The sequence below is a fragment of the Myotis nattereri genome (assembly GCF_964212035.1).
Source record: "Myotis nattereri genome assembly, chromosome: 15".
NCBI lineage: Eukaryota > Metazoa > Chordata > Mammalia > Chiroptera > Vespertilionidae > Myotis > Myotis nattereri.
This window is the reverse complement of record NC_138090.1, coordinates 18,857,582-18,885,301: the sequence shown is the minus strand read 5'-3', so window position 1 is coordinate 18,885,301 and position 27,720 is coordinate 18,857,582. Positions and strand designations below refer to the sequence as shown.

Sequence of the window (27,720 nt, the reverse complement as noted above, 5' to 3'; positions counted from 1 at the left end):
CTCATTTTCATACCATAATTGCACTAAATAGTAGCTCTAAAATTGTTCATGCTGCTTTAATTTTGAAATAAGGGGAAAACTGTTTCATACTAGAGATTCTTAAAATCTCCTCATAATTAAACAAATGCCTTAAAATTTTTCCACAAATGGCTGCATATTCATTTGTTGCCCAGGCTACTTAACAAATTATCCACCAAATTATTCTTTGCTTTGCCTCCTTACGAAATCTGCTTTGCATAATCTTTCATTGATTAACTGATTTACAGTAGTATGACAGGAAAGAGAGTAGGTAGGGTTAGTCACTATTAGGATATTGATCATTTTCAGCTCATCAGGCGACCTTTGAGAGTTCTACTTAGTTTACTAGCTAAGGCAGTTGCAAAGCTTATTGCTCAATTTCTGTTTGAAAGCTTTTAAAATAATTGAGCTAGTGATGAAATCATGAACTCCCTCCCAGGCTTCCCTTATGTGCTCTGGGGCCTTGTGCTCCACTAAAGATTGTGGGAATTGCTCCTATTTTGTCATATACATATATTTTCTCTAAAATTCCTTCCCATCTTGGAACAGTTCCATTAGCATTTGTTTCTCATCTACATGATGTGGATCAGCACCTTTTTGCTGGAGAAAAAAATGGACTCAACACATTAGTGTGAGGGAATCATAGCCAGGCTGTTCCCAGGCCACTTGAGGGCTGCTCAGAGGTGGAATCCTCAACAAAGGAACTGCTATTGAACAAGAGAGAAGAACATGCAGAGGAAACTGGCTATCTAGTGCCGTGAGCATTTTGTTCTCCAACCAGCTAAGATGTGAAAGGGTTTTTGCTGAATGGTATTTAGGAATGCTTAGTGTTATGCAGTAGAGTCTAAATTTAGACTTTTTTTATTTTCCCGAGGACAAAGCCAGTTCCATCTCCCCCAACAACAACCAGAAATTGGGACTTGTAGGGTATGTTCTCTGATGGACCCAACTTTAAATCTAGTTTTCTTCAAGGAGCTCAGACTGCATTATCAGGGAGACTGCTGTCCACATTGCAGCAGATTTAGAGAGTTGTTCCCATTGGACAGAGGGAATACCACTTCACCTAGGGCAGGGCTTCTCAACTTCTGCACCCCTGACATTTGGGCTGGATAGTCCTTTGTTGTGGAGAACTGAGTTACAGGATGTGTAGCTACATCCCCGGCCTCTACCCTCTAGATGCCAGTCATACCTCTTCTCCCCTCCCCAGGTTGTGACAACCAAAAATGTCTTCAAACATTGCCAGATGTTCTGTAAGGTGCCCAAGTCACCTAAGATTGAGAATCACAGACCTACATTTTCCCCCAAAGTAAAGATGAGGGTTCCTAACCCTTCACCCAGCTACCTAACCTCAAAATATTTTTTCTTCTCTCAAGAGTAGAGAAAGAATGCCTCTTCTACTTTTGTGTGCAGATTAGAGAGTGGGTGTGCTGATCTACCGGATTTGGTCAGAACTGTAACTGGATTTATCTTTGACAGCCACGCGGGGGATGGGAAGTGATGAGCCAGCAGTGAGTGAGCTTCTTACTACCTGGCTTCTTGTTCTAATTAAACAAACTTTTATGGTCTTTCTGTTAATGAGTCATCTGGTAAAGAAAACACTCTTCTTTTGCCAAAGCTGTTGTGGGGTAGGGACATAGCAGAGTTTATACACATAAGTTCCTGTTGTGACTTTTTCTTCCTGGAGAGTGGGGAAGGATCCCAGTAAAAAATGGAAGTGCCATCATGGATTTGTGACAATAGCGAGTAGCAGTTTTTCAAAACAATAAGTCTGAGATTTTTATACAACAGTAACCATTAGGAAGTACCACTATTTCCTACATCTTATAGTAAAAAGTAAACTCTGGTGTCAACTGGGGATTATAAAACCCTTTGCATACCATGCCACAGATTGGTCCTGGCATTAGATTTTGTGACATGGTGTTGGCAACGGCTAACACCCTTGGTGTGGCCTGTGATAGATACTCAGGTACCTGAAGTGCATATTTGAAGTATTTAGGTTGGAATGTGTGTGCCATACAAGTATTAGGACTTTTTAAAAAGAAAATGCCACTAGAGATTTAGATGTGAAAGAGACCATGGGAAAGGAGCCGAGACAGGCTAAGGACTAGAGCAGAATTAAAAAACTGAGGCCTTTTGATTCCTACAGCCAGGTCTTTTGTACCGCGTTGCCTCCTGAGCTGGCTGCTTGAGAAGAGCAATCAACTGAACACATAAAGGGAGCCTTAGAAATGGTGGCAAATGCAAAGCAAGGAGTGGAAAGGGAACTCAACAGCTTTGCCTCCTTCATGAAGTGCCTCGGCTGCCTTTTCTTCTTGTGGAGTTATGGAAGGAGTGTCAGCATCGCTGGTTCAGGGCTGAGAGGGGAGACTGGGAAACCATGTCTTTTTTCCCTGTACGCTACTGAAACCTTCTCCAATTTGTTGCAAAACAAGCCTTCCCAAGGCATCATTGCCAGAGCAATGCCAAATAACAGGAGTTCTGCTTATAATTCCCCAGCTGAGAGGTTTTACTTTGGAATTTTGCTTTAAGCCTTCTGCTAATCCAACCAGTCACTTACTTTGGAGAGAAAGTACCTGTGTTTTTTTTGACAGTGCGATGATTGCTCAGTCTTTCATGATTTTTGTCTTCAAGGTAGATGCCAGGTTCAGCAGTACAAAAGAATGTCTTTCTGAGTATTATAGCAAAACCAGTTGGGTTCCCGTAGGGTTATTAATAGCCTTGAATTGCATTTGGACTAAGAACTGTAGGTCACAGTCGAGAACAGCAGCCATGTCGGAGAATTGTAGCTGATGGTATGTGGTCCAGGTGGATGTGCAGGCAATTAGTGTTGAAATGTGCCTAGTTTACAGCTATTAATACTTACATAAAAATTTATTTAAGAGAGAAATCAAGATGGCGGCATAGATAAACACTGGAGAATGCTGCCTCGCACAACCACTTCAAAAATACAACTAAAAGACGGAACGGACATCACCCAGAACCACAGGAGGCTGGATAAGTGGAAATTCTACAACAAGAAGGAAAGAGAAAAGCATACCGAGACTCAGAGTACGGAAGTAAAATACTAAGGTGCGGAGGTGCGTGCGGAGCGGCCTGGCGGCTGAGGGCGCGGTTGTCATTTTCAGTCAGAAGGGAGTCTCAGACTCTGGGCTCAAGTTCCAGGCAAGTCTCTGGGGACCCATACTCAAACAGGAGAAGCGGGACTGTCTGGCATTGGTCGGAACTCAAGGGCAGCTTTCTTTCCGAGGTACTTGCAGCGGTCACTGGGACACTGAGAGGCAGAGCCTCTGGAGACGGGACTGAGAGCAGCCATAACTGCTCCTTTGGCCCACCCTGTTGATCCCCTGGGACCCGCCCTGCCCAAGCACTGCACAGAGGCATTTGCTGGTTAGCTTCAGGCAAAGGCTAGATTAGCACTTCCCTAGAGGACAGAAGTTCTCCCACTGCAGACACAGCTGATTCTCACAGCCAGTTGGCCTGGAGGTCAAATTCCACCCCAGTGTTACCTACAACAATCAAGGCTTAACTACAACAAGACGGCACACAAAGACCACTAGGGGGTGCACCAAGAAAGCATAAAATGTGGAGACAAACAGGACAGAAATGGAGGAAGGCAAAATGCTGGATATAGAGCTCAAAACTACACTTTTTTTTATTTTTATTTTATTGAGTTTTTACAGAGAGGAAAGGAGAGAGATAGAGAGTTAGAAACATCGATGAGAGTGAAACATCGACCAGCTGCCTCCTGCACACTCCCCACTGGGGACGTGCCCGCAACCCAGGCACACGCCCTTGACCGGAATCGAACCTGGGACCCTTCAGTCCGCAGGCTGACGCTCTATCCACTGAGCCAAACCGGCCTCGGCTCAAAACTACACTTTTAAGGTCTCTCAAGAACTGTCTAGAAGCCGCCGATAAATTTAGTAAGGCCCTCAAAAAGACTGGTGAGACCGCCGATAAATATAGTGAGATCCTCAAGAAATCTAATGAGACCCTCGATGTTGTGATAAAGGACCAACTAGAAATTAAGCATACACTGACTGAAATGAAGAATATTATACAGACTCCCAACAGCAGACCAGAGGAATGCAAGAATCAAGTTAAAGATTTGAAATTCGAAGAAGCAAAAAACACCCAACCGGAAAAGCAAAATGAAAAAAGAATACGAAGATAGTGTAAAGAGCCTCTGGGACAGCTTCAAGCGTACCAACATCCAAATTATAGGGGTGCCAGAAGATGAGAGAGAGCAAGATATTGAAAACCTATTTGAAGAAATAATGACAGAAAACGTCCCCTACCTGGTGAAAGAAATAGACTTACAAGTCCAGGAAGCACAGAGAACCCCAAACAAAAGGAATCCAAAGAGGACCACACCAAGACACATCATAATTAAAATTCCAAGAGCAAAAGACAAAGAGAGAATCTTAAAAGCAGCAAGAGAAAGAAACTCAGTTACCTACAAGGGAATACCCATACAACTGTCAGCTGATTTCTCAACAGAAACCATGCAGGCCAGAAGGGAGTGGCAAGAAATATTCAAAGTGATGAATGCCAAGAACCTACAACCAAGATTGCTTTATCCAGCAAAGCTATTATTCAGAATTGAAGGTCAGATAAAGAGCTTCACAGATAAGGAAAAGCTAAAGGAGGTCATCACCACCAAAACAGTATTATATGAAATGCTGAAAGGTATCCTTTAAGAAGAGAAGGAAGAAGAAAAAGGTAAAGATACAAATTATGAAGAACAAATATGCATCAACAAGTGAATCTAAGAATCAAGTGAATAAATAATCTGATGAACAGAATGAACTGGTGATTATAATAGAATCAGGGACATAGAAAGGGAATGGACTGACTATTCTTGGGGGGGTGGGAAAGGGTGTGGGGGATGCGGGAAGAGACTGGACAAAAATTGTGCACCTATGGATGAGGACAGTGGGTGGGGAGTGAGGGAGGAGGGTGGGGTGGGAACTGGGAGGAGGGGAGTTATGGGGGGAATAAAGAGGAACAAATGTAATAATCTGAACAATATTTAATTTAAGAAAAAATGAAAAAAACAAACAAAAATAAAATAAAATAAAAAGATTTAAAATAAATTTATTTAAAAACTAGTGCCATGTCAGTAAAACCCAATGAGGTTACACGTAGAATCATTAGAACATAATTAACAGAGCAAACCAGCATTAGAAAGTGCTGTGGGAGTAGGCGCCTCTTGCTTGCCCATTGTGCTTTTGGGCCAAATGTAACACCCGCCTGAGAAAAGAATAGTCATCATGAAAATGTTTTTTTTCCTTCCAAGTCAGGAAACACTCACAATGGAGTCTACTTCTCCATTCTGGGTTTTGAGATGTGCAGGAAACAACCAGCCATTACCAGCTGAGGTTTTCCTGCTGATAAATGAACTCTGAGGCCACAGTGACCTGTCTTGTTAATGAGTTAATGAAGAATCTGGTCTTTATATTGACCCTATCCTTAAAAGCTTTCTGTGGAGCTGAAACAACATTCCTCTAATTTATGAGTTAACTCTTTCTTACTTAGCAAATGAGAAACGGGGGAGAAAAGGACCTGTGAGGCAGCGAAGTAGAGAGTCTACTAAGGGGCTTCTTTTTTTAAAAAAATTGAACATCATTAACTTCATTTGCAGACAGAAATTTTATTTCCCCCAAAATATTTTCCTTTTATTGCAGAACCTGAATAAAACTGGTCTTGTACTTACTATGTTACCCGAGGCAAATGACATTGTATTGAGGGATTTCCCCACTCATTACTCTGATCAGAAACTACTTTGAATTGAGCAACATAAGTACTTGTGTTCTATGAAAACACTTAACTGTAGAGAAAAGAAAATAAATTTTTTACTTCTGTACGTAAATGTTATTAACCTAGCATTTATTAAAGGGGACAGATTCTCTTTTTAGCTTACTAGCTAAAGTCTCCTTTATATTAAGTTATCTTTGAAAACCAGAAATGATTTCTTCTCTTCCACTGTTTTTTCTCTTAGTGATTGATTGTTGGTGGTGTTCCATGAGTTGAAGGGGCCCCAAGGTGGTTGTTGTTGTACAGGGTTATTTCTCAGCTGTGAATTCTAGAAATGTGATTTTATCAGTTCATGTGATTCCAAAGAGCTGATTCATGGCAGCCATACACACAAGGCTGGTATTACATTTGGTTTAGAATGCTTGTTTGTTAACTTGTCATTACTATTTCATTAACCAGAAGAGTCTGTCCTATTGAGGCATCCCAAAAGCAGTACCTGGAAAATCATAAAAAGTGATAGGAGGCTTTATTTGTTTGGTGAGCAAAGAAATGAAAACTGATCTGTCATCTCAAAGGCACCTTTTCCATATGCCATTTGGAAATAACTAAGAGTTGTCAAATATCAGAGGAAAACCAATGTCATAAAGAAAATGCCATGCTTGAGAAATAGAAATGCTAAATAAATAGAACACAAAAAAGGAGACTTTAAGAGAAGTGTATTTATACCCTGAAAGGGATAAAAAGAGAATATTACATTCACGAAACAAAAGCAGACTATTATGGAAAAAAATGAGTTTTATTTCCTAGATCTTGGAAATTGAAACCTGATTATTTAACTGGAAACTTGTTAAAAGGGCTGCACAGCATAATTGATACAACTAAACGGAATTAGTGAGAAGGACCAAAAATTTTTCCTAGAATATAAAATAATAAAAAGAGGGGGTTATATAAGGACTTCTTGAGGTCATCCAGTATGAGTTTTGGGGGGAGAAAATTGGGGGTGGACAAATACCCAAAGAAATAAGGGAAGATGCCGAAACCGGTTTGGCTCAGTGGATAGAGCGTCGGCCTGCGGACTGAAGGGTCCCAGGTTTGATTCCGGTCAAGAGCATGTACCTGGGTTGCGGGCATATCCCCAGTAGATGTGCAGGAGGCAGCTGATTGATGTTTCTCTCTCATCCATGTTTCTAGCTCTCTATCTCTCTCCCTTCCTCTCTGTAAAAAAATCAAAAAAAAAAAAAGAAAAAAAAGAAATAAGGGAAGAAAATTTCCCAAACAGAAGAAAAGCAAGAATCCTTAGAATGAAAGGGCCCACCACAGAGAGAGAAATCAAGATGGCGACATAGGTAAACACCTGAAATTGCTGCCTCGCACAACCACTTCAAAAATACAACTAAAAGACAAAATGGACATCATCCAGAACCGCAGGAAGGCTGGCTGAGTGGAAATTCTACAACTAGAAGGAAAGAGAAAAGCACACTGAGACTCAGAGGAGGTGCGGAAGTAAAGTGCAGAGGTACGGAGGCGCACGCAGAAAGGGCTGGCAACTGAGGACGTGGTTGTCTTTTTCAATTGGGAGGGAGACACACACTCCTGCTCTGAACTCCAGTTCCGGGCTAGTCTCTGGGGACCCAGACTCATACGGGGAGAAACTGGACTGTCTGGCAGTGGGTGGAACGCAAGGGTGGTTTTCTCTCAGAGGTGCTTGCAGCGATTACTGCAGGAGACTGAGACCCAGGGCCTCCTAGGGCAGGACTGAGGATCAGCCATAGGTGTTTGCTCCGTCCTGTTAATTCCCTGAGACCCTGCCCCACCCAAGCTGTGCATAGAGGCTTTTGCATATGAATGGGCTGGCCCTTTAAGATCTAAAATTACCTAACAAACAGCAGCTGGGTCAGAGAGACCCAGCACATCCAAAAGAAGGCCCAAGGCCCCACAGCAGCTTGCATTGCTTCACAGCTGGGCCTCATCTGGGCACTTCCAAATCCCAAACAAAGAAGAGGAATCTGCAGTTCTCTCTGTAGCTCCTGCTGGTTAGCCTCAGGCAGAGCCTAATTAGCAACTCCTTAGAGATCCAAGTGCCAGTGTATCCAGTGGTCAGAGTGGGACCATCCAGATTATAACTCCTCAGATCCATGACACACTCAGGGGGCAGACTCAGTGAGCACCAAAGCCCCACTGAAGCAAGTCTTGCCACATAAGGGTGTCTCCAGCACAGAAGTTCTCCCACCATAGACACTGCTGATTCTCACAGCCAGTTGGCCTAGAGGTCAATTCTTCCCAGTGATACCAACTACAATCAAGGCTTAACTACAACAACACTGTGCACACAGCCCACAAAGTGGTGCACTGAGAGTGTCCACCTCAGGTAATTGGGGAGGCTGAGCTACTGGGCCCTATAGGACACCTAGCACAGAAAGCCACTCTATCAATACAGGGAAGCATAAAAAATGTGGAGACAAAGAAATAGGTCACAAATGACAGAAATGGAGGAAAGCAAACTACTGGATATAGAGTTCGAAACCACGGTTATAAGGTTTTTCAAGAATTTTCTAGAAACCACCAATAAAATTTAGTGAGACCCTCAAGAAATCTACTGAGACCCTCAAGGATATGAAAAAGTACCAACTAGAAATTAAGCATACACTGACTGAAATAAAGAATATTATACAGAGATCCAACAGCAGACTAGAGGATCGCAAGAATCAAGTCAAAGACTTGAAATACGAAGAAGTAAAAAACACCCAACCAGAAAAACAAAAAGAAAAAAGATTCCAAAAGTATGAAGATAGTGTAAGGAGCCTCTGGGACAACTTAAAGCAAACCAACATCCCAATTATAGGGGTGCCAGAAGAAGAGAGAGAGCAAGATATTGAAAACCTATTTGAAGAAATAATGACAGAAAACTTCCCCCACCTGGTCAAAGTCCAGGAAGCACAGAGAACCCCAAACAAAAGGAATCCAAAGAGGACCACACCAAGACACATCATAATTAAAATTCCAAGAGCAAAAGACTAGAGAGAATCTTAAAAGCAACAAGAGAAAAACGGTTAGTTACCTACAAGGGAGTACCCATATGATTGTCAGCTGATTTCTCAACAGAAACTATGCATGCCAGAAGAGAGTGGCAAGAAATATTCAAAGTGATGAATCTCAAGAACCTACAACCAAGATTACTCTACCCAGCAAAGCTGTCATTCAGAATTGAAGGTCAGATAAAGAGCTTCACAGATAAGAAAAAGCTAAAGCAGTTCATCACCACCAAACCAGTATTATATGAAATGCTGAAAGGTATTCTTTAAGAAGAGGAAGAAGAAAAAGGTAAGGATAAAAATTATGAACAAGTACATATCTATCAACAAGTGAATCTAAAAATCAAGTGAAAAAATAATCTGATGAACAGAGTAAACTGGTGAATATAATAGAATCGGGCATAGAAAGGGAGTGGACTGACAATTCTCGGGGGGAAAAGGGTGTGGGGGTGCAGAAAGAGACTGGACAAAAATCGTACACCTATGGATGAGGACAGTGGGGGGAGGATAAGGGCGGGGGGGGGACTGGGTGGAGGGGAGCTATGGGGGGGGGGGGAGAGGAAAAACTGTAATAATCTGAACAATAAACATTTAATTTAAAAAAAGAAAAAGAAAGGGCCCACCACAGAGTGCTCACCGTGAATTTATCAACTTAAGAAGACTCACATTTTACACAAATTATGGAAGTCTCAGAACACTAAGGATAAGGAAATATTCTAAAAGGTAACAGAGCGAGAGAACATTCTAGCCCAGTGATGGCGAATCTATGACACACGTGTCAGAGGTGACACGTGAACTCATTTTTTTGGTTGATTTTTGTTAAATGGCATTTATATATATGAAATAAATATCAAAAATATAAGTCTTTGTTTTACTATGGTTGCAAATATCAAAAAATTTCTGTATGTGACACAGCACCAGAGTTAAGTTAGGGTTTTTCAAGATGGTGACACGCCGAGCTCAAAAGGTTCGCCATCACTGTTCTAGCCTATAAAGAAGCAAGAGTCAGGTTGACATCAGTGGCAGTGCGAATGCAAGAATACAATAAAGCACCATATTTATAGTTCTGACGTGGAACCTAAGAGTCCATATCCAGGGAATCTATTCCTCAGATGGCAAGGGCAAATGAAGACGTTTTTCAGGTACACAAGAACTGAGTTTAGAAACAGACTCATACTAGGTGATGCAGAAAACAGACTGACAGCTCTCAGAGGGGAGAGGGGGCGTTGGGAGGTCTGGGTGAAAAAGGTAAAGGGATTAAGGAAAAAGGGGGAAAAACCTCGTAGGCAGAGACAATAGTATGGTGATTACAAGAGGGAAAGGTGAGGTAAAAGAGGGTAGAAGGGGGATAAATGGTGATGGAAAGAGATTACTTTGGATGGTGGACACTTGAAACCTATATAATTTTATTAGCCAACATCACCCCAATAAACTCAAATTTTTTAACAAAAGAACTCAGTTTCTCATTTGTGGCCACTATTTTATAGAACTACCAGGGGTATGTTGTCCAGGAAAAATAAAATGGCGGGGGCGGGGGGGGGGGGACAAAAGAGGTATTGATAGGGGGATTAATTTTAGGGATGCATGAGTCTTTCTCACCATCCATAGACATTTCCTTAGCTTATCAATGACCTGCTGAGTAGATGTTTTTTCTTGTCTCCAGCTTTTTTTTCAGTTTGGTAGGGTTTAGGTTGTGCTGGGAGTGTTCCACCTTTTGTTTCTTTTTCAGCCTTGTTTTGACCAAGTTTAACATGAATAGTAGAAGAGATTTCTTCTTATAGCTTACATGACCTTTCTCCCTCCTCCCTCCTTTATTCTGATGCAGACCTTCTTCCCCCATTGCATCACCTTCAGCTGATGGCTTTTGCTTTGCAGCACAGCCTAGGTCAGTTGGCCTGGCTGGCAGCCTCTTTCTGGGGCTTGCATACCAGGGAAGTGCAGATGTTCTCAGAGCATTTCAGACTGGACATGTGGGATTGCTGCAACAGTTTATCTTTATTTTATTACCCGCTTTCCTGTTCCTTTTCATCTGTTTCTGTTGTTTTAAAAGGTTTTGCTTATATTAATTAATTACAAGAGAAAAAATACGCAAACTTACACAGTTTCTGTGGCTCAGGTGCTACAAGGAGGCAAGTCGTGGATGGGGGAGGAAGGGTGGATGGCAGTGATTGTTGGCCTTTCTAGATGATCATGAGTAGCTAATACTGCAATACTGTTTCCACGGAGGCTCTTGCAGAGCATTAATGATTAATTATGCTCACAGTCTCTCACAGTCAAATTGGCCTCTCAGTCACTAAAGTAGAAAATGTGTAGGACTGATTTATCCAGGGTGGGGGCAGCCCACACAGCAGATGAATTAGGAGTGCACCCCAGAAGTTGTATCATCTGAGCGCCTTGCTGTAACCACCATAACTTCCTTCCTTATTTTTTAATCAGTTTAAGAAGGAAAGGGCTGTATTAATAACCAGAATGCGGTATGGAAGGCTTTAACGACTTCCTTTCATTGCTTTTTTTAAAATTTCCCTTCCCCTATTTGAAACAAAAACAAAAACTTGGCGACATTCTTGGTGGCATTTCAGGACTTCCCTCTCTAATTCTCATTTGACAGAGTCATGTCTCTTAGCCATTTTTGTGATTTGACTCTGCAGCACAGTGTATATCTAAAGGGGCAGCATCAAAGACTTTGCCTTTCCAAAACTTAGCTTGCTCTTAGACAATGGAATGACTATGATGGTTCTGCATTCACTAAGATATACAGTTGGCTTCTAAAAGCACATAGTTTAAAGAAGAAATGCTGATGGATTTTTCTTTAAATCTGTAACATTACCATTTTTTTCCTTTGTATGTTGAGCCAATAGCCATACAGAGACCCTTCCTTCTTTTGATCAAAAGGTATTATTAAGTGATTAGGCAAGAAAAAAATATTTGCAAAATATATACCTGATTTTATTTTTATATATATATATCATGACAATAATTAAAAAGACAAACCACAGACTGCATTTGGCCACCATTGGAAGGGGGCAGGTTTGAAGTGTGGCCATCAGTGTTTGACACCCCCCACACAGTAGATGGAGGAAGGCAGTACCTGATGGAAGAAGAGGCCCATCCTTGAAGTGGGTTTATTCCCTCGTTTTAATATAGCTCATCCTCCAGTAACATCCTGAGGAAACAGTTTATGGGAGATAAATTTTTGAAAGTTGGCCTGTCTAAAAATAAGTTTGTTCTAACTTCACATTTTTAGTGGTTTTGTGGGTTGTAACATTTTAGAGGAAAATTATTTTCCTTCAGAATTGTGAGGACATTGTTCCCCAGTCAGGTGTCTATAAGTCTGAAGCCATTTGAAAGCCTTGAATCTTTGTATATGATCTCATTTGTGCCCCCTCTTGGAAGTTTTTAGGATCTTTTACCCCTGGGATTCTCATGAGCAGTGAGAACCACCAGTTCCTTTTTGCATCCTTTTCTAGCTGCTTATCACCATCTTATTCCTTCTATTGTGTACAGAGCTCAGATTCCCACTAAACAAGAGAGAAAGTTAGTGTCTGCATAATTCTCTTATCTTGGTGGTTGTGATAGCCGGAGGGAGTGGTCATCTTTGCCCAAGCTCAGTTTGCTGCCCGTAGCAAACCTGAATAATTCTTTCTGACAGATTCTGACAAGAAGTTGTTCTGTTGGCTGAATATTGAGTTAGCTAATTGCTCCAATTACATCCATATAGTGTTGGTTTTAGCTTCAAGGATGGTCGCAGGCATTGCTTCTGGCTCATAACATATTAGTGTATGTGACTCTAAACTACCCCCAAAACAAACAATCAAACGAACAAAAACAGCTGTGGGCAGCCAATGGCAAGGGAAAAACTCATTCGCCACATACAACTAAGTCTCTCAGTAGACTTTCGCATAAAATCAATCCAGATGCCACTTTTTTTTTTTTTGCAAAGGACCAAAAAGAAAAGATTGGTCCGGCATTGCCCTTAATTCTGTCCCTCATTTCTGTTTCAATTAAGATATCTTAGCCCCTGTCCCTCAGATTACAGTTAATGACAGGGTTGTCGAGCACTCTTCAGGCTCTCATGGGGTGGTGCCAAGGCCGGTCTAGGACAAATTCCAGGCTACTGACAGCCATTCCAGGAGGTCCGTCATCTGTTCCAGTGAACAAATGCCTTTCCTGTTCCTGCCCTGAAGTAGTCAGTTCTCCTGGAGAAAACCTAGCTAAGAATGGACAGCAGCTACAAGATTAGCCATCATAGAGAATTGTTACTTTAGTAGGTATCATTATTGGAATCTGTTTACAATGTATGAGGTTGATATATTTTCCCAATACTCATACTTTTTTAAAACGAATTTTTTTGAATGCTTACCATGTGCCAGTCATTGTTCCAGGCGCTTGGGTTATATCAGTGAACAAAACTGACATGGGTTCCAGCCTGTGTGGAGTTTCCATTTCAGCAGGGAGTAGATAATAAACATAAATTATATGGTATGTTAGAAAATGTCAAGTATTATGGAGAAAAGAAAATCTGAGATGGAATGAATGGGGGTTAGTTGTAGGAGAGGGAGTCTGAGAGCTAGGTCCTGGGCCAGGTGTTGCTACCCTCTACTAAGATGTGGAAAGCTGCTGAGGAAAAAAGTCCACTGGGCATCCGAGTAGAAATGTCCAGTGGGCAGTTTGGTATAAGGCTGGAGTTAGGAAGAGAGGTCTGGGCTGAGGATAAGACTTTTGGGGGTTAGAGGCATATAACTGGTATTTAAGCCTTGGGACTGGATGAAGTCACTCAGGAAGTGAGTGAGGATGGAGAAAAGCAGTCCAAGAATTACATGCTGGAAGATTCCCAGATGCCTTCAAAGAAGCCGACATTAACAGTCAGACGAGTCCAAATCGTGGGTCATTGTACTGGCAGGGGGACTGTTCTAGATTAAAGGAGACCAATTTTCTTGGTTTGAAATTTTTCAAAATGAAAAGTGTGTGAGGGAAAAGGAAGTCAAAATTTAAAATGCACTTTGCTGCCAAAGAATAATCAGCCACAGGAAAAAAAAAAAAACAAGCAACTCCTACTTAAGTTTCAGATCCGTTAATTTTTCTTCAGCAGCAGCAAGATTTTTGTTTCTTTCTGGATTCCAGAGAGCATCTTTTCAAAGAGGATAAGAGTGGGGATGACAGGAAGTGTTGACTATCTATGTGCTAGGCGTTGTGCTAAGTGTTTTCACATACATTGAAGGCGCTTGTCTCCTTGGCAAATTCTATCCCAGGTTTTACATTGCAGATATCTCCCCCTCCTCCTCTGCACTTCCCCAACTCACACTCTTATGCTCCTACTGCTGCTTACTGTGCAGCTGTTTTCTCGTAATGTAATTATTTGCATATCTTTCTCTTGCGCAAATGAATTAAATGAGGATAAGAAATCTGTGTGTCTAACTCCAATGGCCAGTGAGGAGTCTGGCACGCTGAAGGCACTTAGTAAGTAAGCACTGAGTTGACTAATAGCTCATGTAATCATCACTCTTCAAGGTAGTTATTATCCTCATTTTACTAATTGGTTATTTGAAGCTCAGAGAAATTAACTTGTCCAGGGATTTAAAAAAAAGATTAATTGGCAAGAGCAGGTTTCTGTACAGGGTGTGAAGCCACTCTACCCCACTGCTTAAAAAACACAGCTCCAAAATAGTATCGGTGATATGGGGACTATCCAGTCAGTGCTCAGATATTCCAGTATTCTTGTCTGAAAGCTAGAGTTTGGATTTTCCTGGCCCCTATGAAATTAAATATACCCAACAGCGTAAAGGACAAATTAAAAGTTTAAATATGTTTCCTGTAGGAAGCTGTAATAGGCATCAACTGAGAGATGTGTTGCTTCTGAATAATTTAAAAGTATTAGCTGAGAGAATAGGCAAATCTATAGAGACAGAAAGTAGATTAGTGATTGCCTAGAGTTGGGTAACGGATTGACTGCTAACCAGTGTGAGGGTTTTTTTTGAGGGGTGTGACAAAAATGCTCTAATATTAGATTGTGGTCATGGCTGCACACTGAATGTACTACAAACCATTGACTTGCATACTTTAAATGGGTGGATTCTTTAGTATGTTAATTATATCTCAGTAAAGCCCTTTTAAAGGCATTAGCTGGGAACAAGAAATGGTTGGTCATCAGATTTTCCAGCATTCTTTCAGAATACAAATAAATTCAGTAGCTTATATGTAGTTGGGTTATTGTCTCTATTATCTTCACTCTTAGAGGAAAACTCTTCCTCTGTACAGCTAAGTAGTTGGGGGTGTGTGTGTGGGGGGGAGGTTATATGTGTGCCCTTTTAGTTTTAGTTGTGTCACTCAAATGAGACTATCAGTGTCCCCTCGCTCCTAGCCTCCTTCTTTCATCTGGGCAGTGAGCGTGATGAACACGCTCACACAGTCTGCTAATTACCAGCTGAGCCTCACAGTGAAGGGAAGGGCATCATGAAGCCCCCGGCCCCCCAGGAGAGGGTCATGGACTCTCATAGGCTGCTATGCTGGCTTCAGGGCTAGGAGCCTTGCTCTCACAGCAGGGAGAGAGTGATGCCTAATTTCCCAAAGCAAATGGTTGATAGTATGTGAGGATGAATCAAAGAATTCAATAGTCCACGCTTCACATCTTTAGTTGATCACATTAGTTTTGTTTTGTTTTCATTCCCTCAAATCATCTATATATGGCAGGGTTGGCCAGCTTCGTTTTAGCAGAACTTATCCCCAGCCAGTGATTGCTAAAGCACCTTTTTTTAACATTTTGGCCATGGCGCAGTCATGCATTCACATTATATATCATTGTGATAAAAGCAAATGCTCTGAGGGGATCCCAGAGTGCAAAGAAACGAGATTCGTTCGAGATTTGTCCATCACTCAGCAGTGGGATTGGGTGACAGGAACCTTGAAGAATAATCTACATGTCTGAGTGAAAAAGCTGCTTTAGCAACCTGAGCTGGCAGATTAAGGAAAGAGACTCTACTTACCGTTCCCTCTTGCCTTAGAGAGGGAGGATGGGAATTCTTTTTTGGTGGTCAATGCACTGAGTGATGCAATGAGTAAACATCTTCCATCTATTAAAGAGAAACTATTTTGTGGTTATACAGATTGCCCAGCTGTGGTTAGCCTCTATGAGAACCATTTCCTGCGTGAAGTAAAAAGAAAGTGTCCTGCTTTCTCTAACAAAATCTGTGGGAACAGATATTTCTCTTTGTTGAAATTTCATTGTCTTGGCAAAGTGACATCGTGGGCTCAGGCTGAAAAAGCCCCCTTCTTTTGATCACTCTTGTGCAGATAATTGCTCTTCAAGTCCTGGATTGTAAGGGTACTGTGTCACGGGGAAACTGCTGATGCTGGTGATAGTGTGCCCTAGCTTTTTGAGGAGCAGGGGGAGCTGCCCTGGGGAGGGGAGCAGGTTGAGGTCTGAGCCTGGAGTTGCCCACTGAGTTAGCAGGATTATGGCTTCTAAGAGGCAGAAGAAGATATCCTGGCAACTAAGTGAGCAAGCACCGTGACAGATACCATCATGAGAGAGATTTGGAGTCAGGCCCCAGCAGGAGTGCCAAGTGCTGCAAAGGACCTCTGTTACCACTTTAGCCTCGTTAGTGAAAGGACCATAAAACACACTCCTCTCCAGACAGAACTTTGAGGTGTCAGGAATCACAGCTGTGTCCAACGTCTCTACCCTTCTCATTTGGAATTTAGCATGCTTATTTAGTAGCTGTGAGATGTTTTGGTTTTTTGGTGGGGTTTTTTTTTGGGGGGGGGGGGCGAGTAATTTTGCAAAATGTATGCTAGCCAACTTGTGAGTTTCATAGAAAGCCAAGTGGTTAATGTGCTTAAGTGAGGTCCCTGTGATGTCAGACTAAAAGAATAGTTCTGGTCTGCCTGAAAACAGTCCTACATCCTGAAACTTTAACCTTGATGTCAACTTGGGTGGTACCCAGGAATTTAAAATGTATTTTATGTTGACATCCTCAGATATTTTTTTTTATTAAATATATTTTATTGATTTTTTTACAGAGAGGAAGGGAGAGGGATAGAGAATTAGAAACATCAATGAGAGAGAAACAACAATCAGCTGCCTCCTGCACACTCCCTGCTGCGGTTGTGCCCGCAACCAAGGTACATGCCCTTGACTGGAATCAAACCCGGGACCCTTCAGCCCGCAAGCCAACACTCTATCCACTGAGCCAAACCAGTCAGGGCCATCCTCAGATATTTTCATGAGGAGATGAGATCTGCCTGGAAGAAAAAGAAAGCTGAACGTCAAAGAAAAAGCAGAATGCTGAGGTTTGAGAAAGCATGCCAACTCCCTAATCAGCAATTAGCCAAACAACCCATAATTGAGGCACATTTATCTTACATGCCCCGAGCTTTGCTTCTCAGGTTAGCTAGTTTGAAAGATGTCCTGTTTACCCAACTGCACTTTCCTGATGGGAATGATCAGAGTGAGTATGGCTCCTGTTCTTAGCCCTGGCAGGTAGGCTGGCCGCAGACCCGCCCTGGCTTAGCCCTGTCACAGGAGAAAGCCAACAGAGCTCACCTTAGAGAAGTCATTGACTTGTTAGCTACCAGATCCTGATTCAGCCTCATCTTTTCTTTGCCTCTGTGGCTGTGATTGTTTAAGAGCCCATATGGAACCAGTATCTGGAAAATAAGCTATGCTGTCCTCAGTTGAGCTCTCAGGGTTCTGCATAAAGAAAAATGTCATTATGCACTTTGTTAGAAGCTGTATTTAATAATTCCTTTAAAATTCTGTCTCATAAATATCAATGGCCTATTTGTGTTGGTCAATAAATTATTCTCCCCAGCTGTGCCTGATCATACAAATTACAGCAACAACAGTTTGCACCTTAGAGGGAAAGCATCCTCCCTCCCCAGGCATTATCCTCATTCCCAATAAACTACACATTTCCTCCTTGGAGAGCCCCCAGGCTTCTTCACTCCCCAACTGCGATAAAATGGAGGCCCTTCTCTGCTTTGCCATGACCCACCACCATGGGAATGGCACAGGAAGGAAATTACTGGAGCAGAGACAGGAAGGGATATGGCATTATCTCTTTCCCAGGGAACGAGATGAAACCACATGGGAGTGGGACAAAAGAGAAAGAAAACTCAAAAGCATCATTTTCTAGAGGTCTGGTGGGCTCGCCAGAGAGTTTTTCTTTGCCACTGACTTCTGTGTCACTTAACCCTTATACATACAGTCCCCTAGCTCCTTTTTCAGACATTTAGGTAAATGCTTCTGGGTTGGCTGGAGACCTCTGTTCTCACCATTGGCCTGTCCAATCTAGGACTCTGCTAATGACCCATAAACCCTGGCCTTTTTTCTAGTTACCACTCTTTCACTGTTTAGAGACTTCCTTATAGCCAAAATGTTACCATCCCTTTGTGATTTTCTGAATATTTGTCCATCAAATAGGATTCTTAGACATGGTCAGGGTATTATAGAGTGAGGCACCAGAAATGAGCATTCAGAACTCTTGAGGGTATGGTCCTACATATTACACATTAATTACAGATGGAGACCATGCTGGATTAAAAGATGAAAAGAGACTAATGAAACTTCAAACATGGACTAAAGTAGGTATTTTTCAGAGTTATGTTATAAAGATGTAGAGCAGCTGAAATCAAATCAGACAAACTTAAGTGCAATTCATTCTTGGATTGGCATAAGAGCAATAACACTTTGTAGCAAAAAAATTTCTGTTTGTAGAAAAACTGTGAAACTGCTGCTTTTTGCCAGCTTTTATTTTTACCTTTTGCTGATAGATGCCACTTTTTGTTGTTGTTGCTGGCACCTTATCAATGTCAATAATAGATTTAAGAGTACTGACAATTTTGCAAGTCACAGAATGTTAAAGATCATGTGGAACTTCTTGTGTTACTTCTGGTTTTCCTGAACCCGATGTCCCATAGAATACTGTCAGTACAAGGTTGGGAGGTGAATGGGATTTATTTTAAATATTTTTATTGATTTCAGAGAGGAAGGGAGAGGGAGAGAGAAACATCAAGAGAGAGTCATTGACTGGCTGCCTCCTGCATGCCCCCTACTGGGAATTAAGCCCAAAACCTGGGCATGTGCCCTGACTGGTAATCGAACTGTGACCTCTTGGTTCATAGATTGACACTCACCCACTGAGCCACACTGGCTGGGTGGTGAATGGGATTTAAACTCTCTCCCTAGGGTACTGCTGGCATCCAGTCTGTTCATTGAATGGTCTGGCCTTTGGGGAGATTACTTAGAGATTTACACAAATGTGGAGTGAAATTGGCCCAGGGATTGGGACTTTACTTTCCATTCTTATGGACTTCAGCTAAATCCAAAGAAAATCTGAAAGAGAACACTGGTTCCAAGCAGACAGTTCTCACTGAAGAATTGTCATCATAAACTTTCTTCCCATTATTCAGAAAGTACCATGCCATTTCCAGATCCTTGTATGGTTCTGGAAAATAGTCCATGTATGAGCTACAAAAAAGTCCACTCCTGCATTGTAAACAGATGACAAGTACTAAGAAAACTGCATATCTCTGCCAAAGAATCTTTGTTCCAAATAATTTGCATTTCAATGGTTATGCAAGTTATGAGATGGAAAGCATAGACTTGAGCCAGGCTCTGTATGTTTGAAGTTAAATAAAGATCAGTAGTGCTTCCAAGCACATGTGTTGACCCCATCCTTGCTGGTTCAGTTTTGGAGCTATCTTTTCTGGCTTGTCAGTTAAAGTATAATATTGAATCTTTTTGCTATGAGAAAAAATTGGGTAAGTCTATTGTCAAGTCTTGGGGATTTAGTTCATTAAACATGTAGCAATCATGTACCATGGCAAGGCTTTGTGCTACACTGTGACCGAATCAAAAATGAGTAAGACATGGGCCTGTATCCTACATTGAGATCCAGGGCAACAGGGGAAATAAGAATACATCCCCCCAAAATTAGCAATGATAGAAATCACGAGTGTGGAAGGCATCCCCAAAAGTAACCCCCATCTCCAGCATCAGCAAGATGGAGAAGACAGGCTGAATGTCAAAAGCACTGGGTACTAGTCCCAACTCTCCCTCTGTAACCTGGGCAGGTTTCTTAATCTTCTTGGAATCCTTCTTGGATCCTCTAAAATAAAGAGGTTGGATTAAACAGCCTCTCAGCTGCTCCCTCTTTGTGCCCTCCTAGTATATGGTTACATCTGTTAGATTTTCTCCTTGAAGCCAAAGATTATGCCTTGTATTGTGTCCACAGTTTCAAGTATCATGTCTGGTATACAGTAATTTCTCAGTAATCTCTGTTGGATTAATACAATGATGAAGGACTCTAAATGTACCCCCAAACCTAAAAGTCTATTATGTGGGATGACTGGGTGCTTAAGCTGATTTTAAAGATAAGGGAAAAGATGTTCCCACTTAGCCTTCACAACCAGTTGTGTTCTGTCATCTTTTCTAGTTCCACTTAAAAAGTTACTTTTCTGTATTTCAGAGAGGAAGGGAAAAGGAGAGAGAGAAACATCTATGATGAGAGAGAATCATTGATTGGCTGCCTCCTGCACGCTCCCTACTGGGGATCGGGGATCGAGCCCACAACCCAGGTATGTGCTCTGACCAGGAATCGAATTGTGAGCTCCTGGATCATAAGTCGAAGCTCAACCACTGAGACACACTAGCCAGGCTCCAGTACCTCTTATAAATAACAGCAGGATCCAGAGCCTCGCTGAGGGTGGCCATATAGAAGAGTGCTTTTGCTACAGTTTGGGTGAACCTGAGTCCATGCTCATGGCCTGGAGCCAAGCAAACACTATAATATCTTTATGACAGATGGAGTTCATTTAATTGCAATCAGTATTCTCACGCTTACATATCTGGAGCTAAAGAGAAACAGTAAATTCTAGCAAATTATCGTCGTAAACTTTGAATTCAGAGAAGAAAAAGACAACTATCTTTTTTGTCCCTTTTCCTTTTCTGAGTTTCTGAATTGTTTTCTGTGAGGTCTTGGCTGGTATCTGGTGTTGGGAGAGGTCATTGGGCGAGGTGGAAAGGGAATTGAAGATATAATTGCTGATTGATAGAAAACTGGACAGAATACACAAGAAGAAAAAGCTTGGTAAGTGTCTTTCACCAGAATGCCTACTGCACTCAGCCATGCTCTCTCTATGGTGGGAAGCTGGCTGGTTAGCTTGAAAGCCCTGCTCCTCAGACAGAATTAGTGTTTATATCGAACTATGGTAGTAAGATCAATGGAGTAGTGTGACATTCAGGAGTAGGTGGTTGAAGTATCATTGTTACATTGAAAACATCTTGGCAACAATACTCTGGACATGTCTGAGTATAACATTCTGGATGTCATCTGTGAGTGAGCTAGTGCACAGTGCCTTCCTTTGGACTTTGACTTGCAGCAGGTGGGTGAGGATTCTCTTGAGTGAAGTACTACGGTCTTCTGTGACACAGCTCACCACACTTTAGAAGCAAAACCAAGAAATCCATGGCTGGGGCTGGAGGTGGTCTGTGAAAACCAACTTTCGGTAGTACCTTGCCCTTATGGCTTAGGCTTCCGAACAGAAAAATCAGTGGTGCTGGAACTGCATCGGTTCATGCTGACAGCAAATAGGTCTCCAAGGGAATTCTGACCTCCCTCTCCACAGCTTTGCAGTCTACACAGCTGGCAAATGCCTATGGGAAACCAGTGCTGATTTACTGCCTTTCAGCTCACCACAGTGCTTAGAGACGGATATGTACTGCCACGGTGCCCTCTGCAGTGTCCTTTCACAGCACAGAGAGCCAGCAACCCCTGCCCAGAGCTGATTCCTTCTTGCATGCCTCAGCTTTCCTGGAAGTCTGATAGGTGAACCTTAACACAGAGATAGGGCCAAGGTAAACCTGCTTTTTGAGACCTGTGATGGGATGTTGCCAGGTTATGCCACTAAAGCTCCCTGTCAAGGTGGGAGAGTGAGTGGGAGCTGGAAGGCCTGCAGGGACCCCACATGCCAGGTTCCAGGAAGAAAGTGCCGGTCTCTATGTTACGATGAGCCTCTGTGTGTCCTGGCTGCTACTATAAATGTGTCATTCACTTTGATTTAGCTTCAAATAAAAGACAGGTAATTTTGCTTTCAAGACTGTCAAATTAGGAAATTACAAACCATGTTAATGATCCAATGAAGTCAGACCTAGAAGCTTTCCCCTAAAGCATAATAGCACAGGTGACATTGTGCTGATGTTCAGGGTGAACAAGGCCAAGGGGGGATGGGGGCTGGTTATGGGTTTTTGCTTTGCTGGAAGTCTCTTCACTGCTATGCAGCAAAAAATCATTCTCTCATAGACTTCTCAAAGTGATTTGTGGGAAAGGTGGTATAATCTGGGAATATCAGAGCTGTGGGCTGAGGGCCACAGATGGTGTCCAAGGCCTGTGGTGCTGCCCCGATACATTGGGGAACTGGTTGTTGAGAGCTGATGGGTGAATACAAGTGGAAATTACTCCCCTTAGAATCCCCCGACTTAAAAGTGTTTTGAACACTTTTTATTCTACAAAGAGCTGCTTCTCTCCCACTGATTGGTTCTTTGATCTAGGTGACATTATTGGGTTTATCAAGTGCCTGCTATTTGCAGAACTATATCCATGTTCTCTGGAGAAATTTGAAGTATCCACATAAGGAAAATCCTGTTTCTCTTAAACCTTTTAGATTCCTCTCAAAGCAGAATTTTAGGTAAGGCTTTAAGTGCAGGTAGGTTATTTGGGAAGTCATCCCAGCAAGCGGGAGTCGGGGTAGGGGGTGGGACAGTGAGATAGGGAATCAGGAAAAGCCGATACAATTGTGTATTTCCAAGGCCACGAGGGCTCAATGCCACCAGAACTTCTGAGAAGCATTCAGAGTATCTCCCAGAATTGCCTGTGTGAGGACAGGAGACTGGGCCATTTGGCCACCAGCTCTTGTCCCCATGAGGGTGGTCTCAATGGCATGAACTCTACCACATGTCCAGGCATTGCTTGTGACACGTAGGCAGGGTCAAAGGAGGCCCCGCAGTCAGAAATGGAAAGCCTCTAGGTGTATGCTTTGGTGAAGTGTTGTCAGCAGTGACTCTGAGCTTACTCAGAATTGACCAGTGTGGGGGACAGCTAAAATTAGAGTCCTCGAGCATCTGCTATGGAAAGGATTCATGCTGTAATAGGAAAAGGACTGGGGTGCAATAGAAACAACACCAGGAGATTGCTAATCTAGAGATTGAGGGGAAGGGTCTTGGAAGGCTTCCTGGAGGGAGTGGTTTCTAAGCTGAGACAGGGCCAGATGAATTGGAGGCAGGTAGAGATGAGGTAGAGGTTCAGCATAGGTCAGAGCATAGGTTCCAAGGTTAGGGGAGGCAAGAGAAAATCAGGAAGAACTTGTAAGTTAAGGAGTTTAGACTTATTATGAGAGCAATAGGGGCCCAGAAAGAGACATTTAAGCAGAAAGACATGGTAAGCTTTGTGTTTCAGAAAATTCATTCTAATGACAGCATGTAGAATAGATGCCAGGATAGAGCAAGTTGGGGAGATGGGTGAAGAGGCTGCTGAATTATCCAGGTGAAAGGCTATAACAATGTCAACCAAGTTAGTGATGGTGAGGCAGGTGAGAAGTAAAAAGACTTAACATATTTAGTTTCTAATCATGCTCTGCTCCTGGTAAAAGTGTGTGTGTGTGTGTGTGTGTGTGTGTGTGTGCGCGCGCGCGCGCGTTGATGGAGAGATTGTTGTAGGGAAAGAATTTTTAGAAAACATGATTGAAAGCTCATAAAGAGCCCTTTGGAAAATCCTCATGCAAATTGAGAAGTAAAATAGCTGTCAAAATATTTCAAGTAAATTCTCACCTTAGAGGCGAAATAGCACAGTGCACTGCTTCGTCCTGGGTCTGCATTTTCTATTGGTTTGACCTTTGTTGTATCATTTAACCTCTTCAAACTTTGTTTATTTGTTCAGCTCAAGAAAACTATTCTTATTAAGCCTTGAGATGAGAATGCCTGCCCAGCCTATTCTGAGTTGATCTGAAGCTAACAGCATGTAATGAGATAGGACCACAACAGGGAAGCTAACATCCTCTCAATCAACATGAATACAATGAGAGTGTGGAGGGGAATTTTTCAGCTCCAAGAATCTTGTGTGCAGTGTGGACACTGGCCTGTCAGCTCACTCCAGGGCAGAGACAGGGACCCATCCTTCACCAGCTCCGTGTGGCAGGGAGATGGGGTTTCAGAATGGTTAGTGTGACACAGGGTCATCTTGAAGCCTCCTTCTCCAACTCTGAGACACGGTGCTCCTCTTTCACAGGCCATTGGGGGAATAAGATAAGAAAATGTTTATGAAGGCACTTGGAGAATCAGCATTCTGGGCAAGTGAAAGTTATTGATGTTATCAGTAGGTCTTATGATGTTGTTAGCTCATAGAGGCGTTTAAATGCTTTAACTCCCTTGCATATTCCAGGGAAGCAGAAAATAACTTCCAGTTTCCTGCATGCTGGTATATAACTGGTCTTAGTTTCATGAAGAGGCCAAAAGCCGTATCCTTCCCCTAATACCACCTCTTGCTGACTAGCTGCTTTCTGTTTCTCTTATTTTATCGCATAACATTGACTGGAAACATTTGACCTGCCAAGACTTGAACTTGGGCATATGGGGTTTCTCCCACAGTCCATGATAGCAGCACCAGCAAATAGAACACAGGCTGTACATTCCCTGCTTTCAGGGTAAGGAATGTTCTCCACCTCCTGGGGAAAACCAGGACCCTGACTCACAGGAGTTGAAAGGAAACTGATCTCAGAATCCTTATAAGATATGTGACTTCTTGATCATCACTGTTGGGATCTGGTTCTCTTTCTCTTAAAAGAATTCCCTGGGGCTTTAGTGCACAAATGATGACAATGATTCAGTATGGCTAACATGTATTGCACCTTTATTCTGTGCCAGGTGCTGTTTTAAGCACTTTACGAGTAAGATACTCTATAGCATATGAGTAACTATTCACTTTGTAGATTAGGAAATCGAGGCAGATGTGGTTAAATAACTAGCCTCAAGTCGGTTAGAGCTGGAATATGAACCTAGGCATGTGATCCTAAAGCCGTGTCTGAATCATGCTCTGCTTCTCCATCCTTGCAAGCAGAGACCTGTCAGAGCATACAGAGGTCTTCAGGATTTTCTGTCCCCAGGTCCTTGAGCGGTCAGAGGAAAAGTGCATTAGACTTCTGCTCTATTTGACGTGTTCTCCGTACTAGACAGGAAGTACCCTAGATCCAAACATGTCCCATTAAGATAAATACTTGAATCCAGGGAGCCCCATGCCAGTCAGAAAAACCATTAATCAAGAAATTATAGTTTTCACATGCTACATGTTTCATGTTTTCGCTTTCCCTAGATTAAAAAGATCCAGTGGAATGAGCAGCCTTTTGGGAAAAATTGGAGCCAAGAAGCAGAAGATGAGCACCCTAGAGAAGTCCAAATTGGACTGGGAGAGCTTCAAGGAGGAAGAGGGCATTGGTGAAGAACTAGCCATCCACAATCGAGGAAAAGAAGGGTAAGAATAGCCGCTATTCCTCTGAAAAACCCTAAGAACTCTGAAATAGTTTGTTGTAGACAGGCCACCCGATTTAAATGAAAACTGTGAGTACTTTGGTTTGTCAGTGAAGCTCTGTTCTAAGTAGGGAAGGTCCTGGCAGTGAGAATATCACTGGGGGTGACAGGAAGGGAGGGCCATGTGAGCAGCACTTTTCTCGGGGACAGCACTTCTCTGCTGATCTGAACTTGCTGAATTACAGCTCCTGTGAACTAAGTCACCTCGTTGATTCACATGGTCAGATGTGGCTCACTGTATCAGTCTTGGCCTGACCTGAGTTATTTGGCCTTCTGAGAAGCCAAACTAACTCAGTGCTTCAAAAGCAGCCAACAGAAGGCCTAGATGTCTCATTACCGTGGGATTTATTTTTATCCATGTCATTATGATCCAGGGTGGGGCTTCACCCTTGGCTTCAGCCTGTATGACATGCCAGCCGTGGCCATCACTTGCAACCCCTTCCTTTTCACTTTGCAATACAAAGAGATGTCCATAAACTATGTATTTAAGAATATCAAGAAAGAAAGTGTTCAGTGAGTACTTAGGAACCACAGAAGGCTAAGGAACAAAGCTACTACGGAAGTGGGTCCATGGTTCAAGGTCAACACTCCCCACCCCTAATAGTGACAGGAAGTGCTGTGTGGCTCATCAGACAGTCCTGTATGTTCATCACCCCTCCCCTCACCAGTAAGGGCTCTCTCTGAGGCACACTGGACGTCTCTGAGGCTTAGCTTCTTCCCCAATAAAATTGGAATAATGATACCACCCCTAGTGGTTGTGAGGATCTCATGAAATACTACATGTAATATATGTATATTACATATAAGTAATATACATAAAGCCCTTTGCAGAATGCCTGTCACATAAAGTCATGCATTAAGTGGTAGGCACTTAGATTATTTACAAGCTAAACTATAATAAAGACAGATGAGGGATTTATTTGGAGGGTTATGTATTTTAAATTAGGCTTTAAGATTATTTGAGTGAGCTTGGAAGCTGATGAGTATCAGTAGAAAAACATTTTTTTTACTGACTTTATGAGCTTGTTTAACTACCAGACTTCTAAGTTAGTCTGTCAAAGATGGAATGTCACAGAACAGAGGCAGAAGTGCCAAAGCCACCCGGAAAGGCCCAGGTAAAGAGCAGACAGGAGTCAGTGTTACCTAGAGAAGGCTTCTGACATTTGCCCCAAACTTCCCCACTTCTTGACTCAGCTGTACTCACTCACTTCTGCCTAGTAATCTAAGGCAGCAAAGGAACTGCCAGTGTGTTTCTCTCAATATTGATTACTAGAGGCCCGGTGCATGAAAATTGGTGCACCGTGGGGGTGTCCCTCAGCCTGGCTTGTGCCCTCTCGCAGTCCAGGAGCCCTTGGGGAATGCCCGACTGACGGCTTAGGCCCACTCCCTGTCTGTAGGAGGTGACGGGAGATGACTGGCAGGCCAGTTGGGAGACAGCGCCAGCCAGCCACAAGTGGCCAGCCCTGCCCCCGCATCACCCCACTGCTGCCACTGCTGCTGGTGGCTTTCCTCTGCGGCAACTGGAGGGACTATCAGGATAGTGATGCCCCCCCAATCACTGTCTTCTCCCTCTGCCCGCTGGCACCCACCTTGGCTGGCCTGGCACTGCCCACTTGCTGGCCCTGCTCCCCTCCTACTGGTCGTTCCACTGTTTGGTCGATTTTCATATTAGTCTTTTATTATATAGGATATGGGTTGGACAATGTTCATTCTGCTTGAGCTTATAGAGGTCTTATAAAAATAAGGAGTGATGCTTTAAAGATAAGGGGCAGTTAATAAAATTAAAACTGGAAGAGAACACGAGATTGAAAAAGTTATCTCCATGAGGAGGACTTTTCAGGCAATGGAAAATCGAGGAACTGGGTTAGAGAACAATTGATTGTGTGCACCTTTTAAATTCACCACATATATATAACTTCTTGTCTGCTGTGGGCAACTCTCTCAGCTCTCATTATTTGGAAAATGTCCATGTGTTTCCTCATTCTTGAAGGAGACAGACGCACACACACATGTAAACAGATGAGATATGAGCCTCTCATATCTTTTATCTACACACAAGTCATACAGAAGTCTCTATATTACGTGTGTGTAGATAAGTGCTTTGCTTTTCCCTCCTTCTCTGAGACTTTTCCCCTGGCCAGGTGATTCTGCAGGTCTGATCAAGTTTTTCCAAGGCAGATCTGATAACTTCTGTGCTTTGCCTTTGGCTATTTTTACCCTTTGCTCACTTGCTTTTCTAGCTCCTGCAGGCAGATCAAAGGACCCAAACCCCATCCTCTGGGTGTTTGTCCAAAGTTCAGGGAACAGACCCTTGTACAGAGCTGCTAAGTCAGAGTCATA

The 27,720-nt window shown here is 42.7% G+C and overlaps 1 protein-coding gene across 2 annotated transcripts in view; it reads left to right on the top strand.

Annotated features, from left to right (window-relative positions):
- Positions 1–27,720, top strand: part of CFDP1 (craniofacial development protein 1) — a 116,633-nt gene that overhangs the window by 63,222 nt on the left and 25,691 nt on the right. For both annotated transcript variants that reach the window (XM_081108106.1, XM_081108105.1), the window contains exon 6: positions 25,166–25,324. In XM_081108106.1, the coding sequence (XP_080964232.1) occupies positions 25,166–25,324 (159 nt within the window). The remainder of the gene's footprint in view (positions 1–25,165; positions 25,325–27,720) is intronic.